The 8,699-nt window shown below is 46.7% G+C and overlaps 1 protein-coding gene across 7 annotated transcripts; it reads right to left on the reverse strand.

Annotated features, from left to right (window-relative positions):
* Positions 1–4,468: 4,468 nt before the first annotated feature.
* Positions 4,469–8,211, reverse strand: LOC139573494 (putative nuclease HARBI1). 7 transcript variants are annotated; one of them, XM_071397052.1, is made up of 11 exons: positions 7,805–8,210; positions 7,453–7,523; positions 7,189–7,365; positions 7,037–7,098; positions 6,868–6,954; positions 6,739–6,780; positions 6,497–6,670; positions 6,382–6,417; positions 5,729–6,283; positions 5,336–5,447; positions 4,469–5,241 (listed from the first exon to the last, which is right to left on the reverse strand). In XM_071397052.1, exons 1-8 carry the CDS (start codon positions 7,960–7,962, stop codon positions 6,382–6,384), a joined length of 807 nt encoding a protein of 268 aa, XP_071253153.1. In that variant the 5' UTR covers positions 7,963–8,210; the 3' UTR covers positions 4,469–5,241; positions 5,336–5,447; positions 5,729–6,283. The 7 variants fall into 7 exon arrangements, with proteins under 7 accessions (XP_071253153.1, XP_071253144.1, XP_071253136.1 ...); XM_071397043.1 differs by having other exon boundaries at positions 6,382–6,670; positions 7,805–8,211; XM_071397035.1 differs by having other exon boundaries at positions 5,729–6,670; positions 7,805–8,211.
* Positions 8,212–8,699: the final 488 nt, after the last annotated feature.

Consider the following 8,699-nt stretch of genomic DNA (forward strand, 5'->3'; position numbering starts at 1 on the left):
GGGTATTAAATCTTGACCCGGGCTGCATTACTGAGGTTGCCTTCTGTTAGATCTACTGTGTAGGTGTGCATGCGTGTTCATATGAATAGATTAAACATTGACAGTGCTGCGTGTGTAGTTGGCTTCCATCAGACATGAAAGATCTTCACAGATGGGCTGTGACTGGAGTTCTATCTAAATGCAAAAGCCCAAATGAATCCCTGCCCAATCTCTGCCAGCAATATCAATCAAACACATGCATATCTATCTGGTGTGGGCGATCTGACACAGCGTATCTGTGTGACAGTGTGTGGGAGAGAGACAGAGATATTACCTGTATTTGAATATGAGTACTGAGTATTCCATCTCCCTTTATTATACGTTAACATTCTATATATTACTATTATCCCTGTCTTTCCCCTTCTCCTTTTATACCCCCTCTTTCTTCTCTTGTTACCCTTTATCTCTTTTCCCACAACTTCTCTCCATCACCCTCTCGCTGTTCCTCTCAGTGAGTGAGAGAATGGGACAGATGGGTTGTGAAGTGTGATATGCAGAGAGAGAGGAGGGTGAAGGGTGGAGGGAGAGAGAGGAGGGTGGAGGGTGGACAGTGGAGGAAGGAGAGGGAGGAGGGTGGAGGGAGAAGGGAGAGAGAGGAGGGAGACGGGAGGGAGAGGAGGGTGGAGGGAGGAGGGAGAGAGAGGAGGGAGGAGGGAGAGAGGAGGGAGAGAGGAGGGAGGAGGGAGGGAGGGAGAGGAGGGTGGAGGGAGGAGGAAGAGAGGAGGGTGGAGGGAGGGAGAGGAAGGTGTAGGGAGGAGGGAGAGAGAGGAGGGAGAGAGAGCAGGGTGGAGGGAGAGAGAGGAGGGTGGAGGGAGAGAGAGGAGGGTGGAGGGAGGAGGGAGGAGGGAGGAGGGAGAGAGAGGAGGGTGAGAGAGGAGGGTGGAGAGAGGAGGGTGGAGGGAGGAGAGAGGAGGGTAGAGAGAGGAGGGAGGAGGGAGAGAGAGGAGGGTGGAGGGAGGAGGGAGGATGAGAGAGAGGAGGGTGGAGGGAGGAGGGAGGGAGAGGAGGGAGGAGGGAGAGAGAGGAGGGAGAGAGAGTAGGGTGGAGGGAGGAGGAGAGAGGAGGGAGGAGGGAGGAGGGGGAGAGAGGAGGGTGAGAGAGAAAGGTGGAGGGAGGAGAGAAGAGGGAAGAAAGGGGAGGTAGGATGGAGGAGGGTGGAAAGAGGAGGGAGGAGGGAGAGAGAGGAGGGAGGAGAGAGGAAGGAGAGAGGATGGTGAGAGAGGAGGGTGGAGGGAGGAGAGAGGAGGGTAGAGAGAGGAGGGTAGGAGCGAGGAGGGAGGATGCAGGAGGGAGGAGGGAGGAGAGAGGAGGGTAGAGAGAGGAGGGAGGAGGGAGGAGGGAGAGAGAGGAGGGAGGATGGAGAGAGAGGAGGGTGGAGGGAGGAGGGAGGTAGAGGAGGGAGGAGGGAGAGAGAGGAGGGAGAGAGAGTAGGGTGGAGGGAGGAGGGAGAGAGAGGAGGGAGGAGGGAGGAGGGGGAGAGAGGAGGGTGAGAGAGGAAGGTGGAGGGAGGAGAGAGGAGGGAAGAGAGAGGAGGGTAGGAGGGAGGAGGGAGGAGAGAGGAGGGTGGAAAGAGGAGGGAGGAGGGAGGAGAGAGGAGGGTAGGAGGGAGGAGGGAGGAGAGAGGAGGGTGGAAAGAGGAGGGAGGAGAGGAGGGAGGAGAGGAGGGAGGAGGGAGGAGGGGGAGAGAGGAGGGTGAGAGAGGAAGGTGGAGGGAGGAGAGCGGAGGGAAGAGAGAGGAGGGTAGGAGGGAGGAGGGAGGAGAGAGGAGGGTGGAAAGAGGAGGGAGGAGGGAGGAAGGAGAGAGAGGATGGTGAGAGAGGAGGGTGGAGGGAGGAGAGAGAGGAGGGTAGAAAGAGGAGGGTAGGAGCGAGGAGGGAGGAGGGAGGAGGCAGGAGGGAGGAGGGAGGAGAGAGGAGAGAGGAGGGTGGAAAGAGGAGGGAGGAGGGAGAGAGAGGAGGGAGGAGAGAGGAAGGAGAGAGGACAGTAGTAACCTGTGAGGGATAAAGTAATCAACGGAATAGTCAAGCAAATAAATCACCCAGCTCATTTGATCTTTGATGTAAGATGTGACTCCGCGGTGAAGAGACTACACACATACACATTCTGTATGTCCACACTATCAGAACTACATAATAATATCATATCACAACTGATCAAGTTATAGAGAACATTAGATGTTGCCTGTCAATGTAAATACTTTGTTGATTTGATACATGACTACTAGCATCACTACTATAACCTGCCACATTCTCTATATACATGTTTAAATGAGCTCCACACCTTCAAAGCAGTTGTATATCTCTGATAGTGACCCCAGGGGACTTTTCACTGTCTCGTCTGTGATGCTGCCACACACTTTCAATCTCCCTAGGAACACCTTCACAAGCCACCAGCCAGATGATCCCACAAATGGCACCCATAGGAATCAATGTGCCAGTGCCACTCATAAACACACACAGGCACACACACATATACATGTGTGCATACACACACACACACACACACACACACACACACACGTGCACACACTCAAGGGTCTGTAAGTGTCCATAACAGTTTCTTTCACTGGGTTAGAGTATGATGGAGTGACACCAGATGGAGACAGAGAGAGGGAGGATGAGAGAGAGAGGGAGGAAGAGAGAGAGAGAGAGGGTGAGAGAGAGAGAAAGAGAGGGAGCGAGCGAGAGAGGCCTATGTCAACAGAGGGAGAGTGCGAGAACGAGAGAGAGAGAGGCCTATGACAACAGTGAGAGTGCGAGAACGAGAGAGAGAGGCCTATGACAACAGTGAGAGTGCGAGAACGAGAGAGAGGCCTATGTCAACAGAGAGAGAGATAAGAGATACAGAGATAAGTTAGAGATAGGCCAATGCCCATGGCAACACAGAGAGAGACCTAAACAGATTGACATTCAGTATTACATTGCAGTTCTGATCCCACAGTGAATCCTGGCTCATACACCCATCTGACCCTGAATCACCTCGGCAGCCTGATGCTCAACAGACATGTTCCACAGCCATGGACAGTCACAAAGATCCACGTAGAGCCCTAGAAACAGACACATTACTGGCAGATGTGTCATTTTAACCCACAGCCAATCAGAGACAACAATACTCCCTGTTTAGACAGAAACAAAGGACCTGATTGGACGATGCCGCCTTATGCAGCTTAGGAAAAGAGAGGAGAGGACAGGAAGGGAAGGGAAGGGCAGAAGGAGAAAGGATGCTTTTTGGTATTGATGCAAGTGGAGCTTTCTGCAGTAGCTGTTGCTATAATTCATGCTGTATCAAAAGGTCTAAAATGCTTGATCTAGTTAGTTCATCTTGGCATTACAAGGACTTCTTACAATGCTAAAAGATAGAACATGTCTGCCTGTGATTTAAACGTGTAAAGAGCCAATCAATATTTGTCCGTTGCATCCGAGTCCTCAACAACCGGATGTTCTGGTTTTCAGCTGATAGGAAAGAGAGCCTGTGACTCCACTTCCTCTTTTGGAAGGTAACAAGGTGACATTCCATCTAAACTCCTCCTCCACATTTACTGGATTGGTTGAACATTGCAGAAGAGAACCTCCCCCGGCAGTTTTTTTTCTTCTCGTCAAGACCAGTATGTAGGGGATGTAATTTCAGGCGTTTATTTTATGCTTGCTACGTTAGGTTAGCAGCACATAGACAATAAATAAATAAGAGAAACAATCGTGTACAGGGGCCTGTTGCACAAAACTAGGATAAGGGATTAAGCCAGGATATCTTGGTGATCCTGGCTCAATTGATCCGTAATCCGGTTGCACTAAAGATGGATAGGGGGCAGGAGGATATGTTATGGTATAAATTACCATGGAGATTTATTCTGTGGAGCTAGCCTGCTCCAGACCAGGCTAAATTCCAGGATCTATTTAATCTCATCCCTAATGTCAGTCAGCAGTCACCACAAATGGAAACCAATAGTTATTTCACTGCTCACTATACATTGTTATCACATATAACTAGACCCACTGTTATTATTTAAACGTTTGTGATCATTAATTTCAATGATTTTGGATAAAAAATGATTTTTAGATGATGTTGCTATCATTAGATAATTTACAGTTTCCCATAGACTATAAGGCTATATATAAAATGATAGAATATTAGGGCCACAGAGGGGAAAAAAACACAAGTCATAATATTGTAACCAGTTGTTTTAAAGGAGGACAGTTGTTAAAATGACAGATGTGGGGCATTTCGTGAAATTGTACTTCAGTATGGTTTCATAAACAAAGACATGCTGATGTGCCAGAATATTAAGTATCACATTGTCATAAGTATCAAAACTGTAAAAACAATATGTAGCTTTTCTGCAGAAAGAACCAGCCTCATAAATGTATGACTTTATCCTTTTTCTTCAGTGTGGCCCTAGTACTCTGTCATATAAACAAATACACATTCCATATGAATATAAAAACACAATGTGTAACATTATGTTCCTTTATTGAATAAGGACAAAACAAAGCAGGTAAACCATCAGCTCCTTTCGAAACTGAAGTCACAGTGACTCTACAAGATGGAAAGCACAGAATCCAAGCATATTATACAAAATGATACATACACATTCAAAGGTCTGTATATAACACACCCTGCATGTCTGCACACTAAAATAAATGCAGGACAAATCCATACACATCAACTGAACAGACAAATGAATGGATGCAGTAGCCTCCCTGCAGCCTTGTATTACACACAGTATACCGCACAAACATCATAAGAGGCCAAATTCGTCAAAAAACGAACCCAAAAAAAACCAAATTCCTCTGCCACCGCAGGACATATTTAACCAAAATTGAAAGCACACATACTAACTAAAATAATTCAACACATATTGGTCCCTCAGCAGCCGACCACTGTCGTCATCAGGGAAGATTGCCGGATTGTCCCAGTCCATGGCTGGTGGCACTCTGGGGGCCCTCTCCTTCCTCAGGCAGGCCACATTGTGGAGGACAGCACAAGCCACAGTAATATCACATGCCCTAACAGGGCTGACCCTTAATTTGTGAAGGCAGTGAAAGCGTGCCTTCAGGAGGCCAAAGGTCATTTCAACTCTGGCCCTGGTCCTGGCATGGGCATGGTTGTAGGCCTGCTGTGCTTCCTGGGGGTCTGTGAAAGGTGTCAAGAGAAAAGGCTGGCAGCCATACCCCCTGTCTCCCAGCAACACACCAGAGAATTCACCTGTCAACACAAAATCTCATCATTACTACCTCATAAACACAGTGATATTCTTGACACAGCCATGATGGTTATAAATAGGGGTTGTGTGGCTTACCTTGTGATAGGCACTGATAGATTTCAGAGGCCCGAAAGATTCTGGAGTCATGGACTGAGCCAGGCCATTTTGCCACAACATTGCTGATCACACAGTCAGCATTGCAGACCATCTGAAATCATAAGATGAGGAATATTACACCAATCAATGCACATCACTGGCAATGCAGAGTGTTCGTCAATGGACAATATCAAAAAGTTATGTTCACCTGAACATTAATGCTGTGAAAGGATTTCCTATTCACAAAATCGGCCTCATGGGCACCTGAGGGGGCTTTTATCCTTATGTGTGTGCAGTCCACTGCACCAATGACATTGGGGAAACCTGTCACACAAAGTAATGAGTATCCTACTATGTGTTAACAGTTGTCCTGTAATTTGTAGATCCTCTTACCTGCAATCCTATAGAACTCCTCTTTGATGTCACAGAGTCTTCTGTGGCCAGGGAAGGAGATGAAGACATCTGCTAATGCTTTGATAGCCAGACACACACTCCTTATTGTGCGGCAAATTGTGGCCTTGTTCAGCTGTTCTGCATCCCCCACTGAGTACAGGAAGGCTCCACTAGCAAAAAAGCGCAAGGCCACACAAACCATTTGCTCCACACTCAGTGCATGGCTCCGTGCAGTGCGGTGCTTAATCCTGGGACCCAGTAGTCTGCATAGATACCTGATGCCATCTGCAGAAAACCTGTATCTTTCATATAGATGGTCATCAGGGAAGGCCAGTGGGTCCAACCGGTCCCTGAAGACCCTTTCTCGCCTGAAGGCTCTCCTCAGCACAAGTGCTTCTTCATCCACCACATCTCGCACGAATGGGCATGCCATTGTCAGAGCAGAAAGGAACACACAATTTTGGGCCTTCATATAGGCTAGTGGCCACACCTGGTGCTGGGGGGGTGGGCAAAAGAGGGCGATGCCTTATAACGATGACTTGGTTGTACTGATTGCTGGGAAAATAAAAAAAAACTTAGAAAGATGCCACCGTCCTGTGTGCTCACAATAAGAGCTCATATGTCATGGCTCACTTGACTTTACGAGAATATACCTAATTTTTATTTTGAGCTGTGTCATCTTCTTGGAGCTGGGGGAGGAAAGAAAAATAATGATTAATACATTTGTGTTACAGTTAGCATACAGTGTACATTGAAGGCATATCTCACCTCCCTCTCAAGTTTTTTTATTTCAAGGTCCAGTTTCCTAATTGTCCTCTTTTTTATTTCGGACTCCAGTGCAAGATTTTCCATCTTTTTCTTCTTGTACTGAATGTCTATGTCTGCCAGTTCTATTTGGCGCCGGAGGTGGTTGCCATACAACTTTCTGATAGCTTGTGAGCTCTGTGAACACAATACAATTAGCGCAGCTGGAATTTGGCAGGATGTGGTGTCCTTTTATTAATACGCACTATGTTGCCAGGCTGGTTTTCCCACTGTATAGCATCTGGGTCCTGTAAAAGAAATTAGATTTTTTGATTTTGATGAGGACTCCTCACCATTGTAGAGTAAATAGTACTTTCACAGTCTTAACATGATACCTCATGCCTTCTGGAATCCAGAGAGATGGTCTCCTCCTCATCATCGTCTCCATCATGTGCTGTTGCTGCTGCACTGGGGCCTTCACCCTATCACATTTAATCGGATTCATATTGAAGCTAGTAGACAAGACATGCCAGGCCTACAGTATGCCTTTGATGGAGTACTCACTGGATCAGCATCGTCTGGTGCTTGTGCTGGTGGCTCTAACAGGAACACAGTGCTGCCAGACACTGCAAGGCAATAGGTAAACCAAAGTCAGACAGTCCAAATTGATTCAATATGAATGTGGTTGTATCCCATGTAGAGATGGAAGGACATACCTTGAATGAAGCGGGTGGCATCTTGGGAGGAACCTATGCTCGTCTCTTTCCCCCCAGGGATCCCCTCTAAGACGGGCCTGCCTTTATTTAGCTCCAAGGCCATGTCCTCTGCTGGGGTAAGGTCAGCCTTTGGTGACCCACCACCCGTGCCTTGTCTGTGGGTATTCTTTTTCACTGCTAAAACAGTACAGACAATGTGTGAGCAGGCACCTTCTGGGTACAATATATGCTTGTGCTTTGTTAAATATTAGTCAGGGACCATACCATTCTGCAGAATGTTCTTGTATTTGATTTTGACCTGCTGCCATGTCCGTTTTGGCCCGTTCATGTTTAATCTACACACACACACACACATTTAATGGAGTCACACTGCAAAAAATTACTTGGTATTTTTGTCTTGTTTTCAGTAAAAATATCAAAAAATTTATCATAGCTTTATACAGTGTGATGGAGTTACTTTACACAATTTCACTCATATCTGCAGTGCATTTCAATAAAAAATTTAACCGTTTCATAATTACAGTACAACTGCATTTTTGGAGATGTGAATTAAATATTTGAATTGTAATTGTGATGTTTCAGCGGAGCGGTGAGTGTGTAATTGTGCACTACTTACGCATTCAGGCGGTCTGCAATACTTTGCCACGCTTTTTCTCTTTGCTTTATCACTGTGGCGGTGTTGCCTTTCTTCTTAATTATATATTTTACCTCCTCGTATGCCTCCATGAGGATTTGTGCTTCCGACGGGGAAAAGTACGCGGCTCTAGTTGCCATGGTAAATCAGTTAATCTGTGATCTGTGGCGGGGTCTATTTGAGTGAGCCGTGAGCGCGCACCTATCCAGGATTGGTTTCACCTGGCTTAATGAATCCGTGTCTGCTCATCCTGGCTTGGTCTTTGTGCAACCAATTAAGCCTGGACGCACATGTTTTGGCTTCATTGAGCTCAGCTGAGTCATTTATCCCGGATGTCTTAATTCTACTTTTGTGCAACAGGCCCCAGGACAGTATTCCTAAGCATAGTTCAGGACATGTAAATAAATAACATACCGGTAGATGGACTGCTTGCATATTGTAGGTTGTGATAATATAGTAAATATCTGAGGAGAACACAATGTTCAGTGAAACTGATGCAGCTGTTGTGACTTTTGGTTCTGTGTGTGAGAACAGTATTTAGTAGCGTAAGGATAGATTATATTATACTGCCATCAAGTGGACAAGAGGACTCATTACCAGTTGGCATGGCTGAATCACAGCTCACAATGTCCGGATGCAAGAAAACATTTTACATAGAAAGAAGCACCAAACCGAAAGGACATAGATTTCCTCAAAGTCCAACTAGCTATCTAGAGGTATTTCTATCGCCACATCCATCAATAAGAGAGCGTGAGGGAGACAGAGATGTCTGATCTCAGTGTTGTGGAGTGCTGCTCTGTTTTGGAGGCCGCCTCAGTCAGCTACGTGTGTTGATAGTCATTCCTGCTGTGTGCTCAGTGTCAGCCAAGATCAAACA

This window comes from Salvelinus alpinus, chromosome 1 (genome assembly GCF_045679555.1).
Source record: "Salvelinus alpinus chromosome 1, SLU_Salpinus.1, whole genome shotgun sequence".
NCBI lineage: Eukaryota > Metazoa > Chordata > Actinopteri > Salmoniformes > Salmonidae > Salvelinus > Salvelinus alpinus.

Coding starts and splice junctions, on each gene's coding strand:
- LOC139573494 (XM_071397012.1), bottom strand. CDS start 6,200: ATGAAGGCCCAAAATTGTGTGTTCCTTTCTGCTCTGACAATGGCATGC. Junction 5,660..5,728: donor GGAGTTCTATAGGATTGCAG/GTAAGAGGATCT, acceptor TTTGTGTGACAG/GTTTCCCCAATGTCATTGGT. Junction 5,242..5,335: donor CTATCAGTGCCTATCACAAG/GTAAGCCACACA, acceptor TTGTGTTGACAG/GTGAATTCTCTGGTGTGTTG.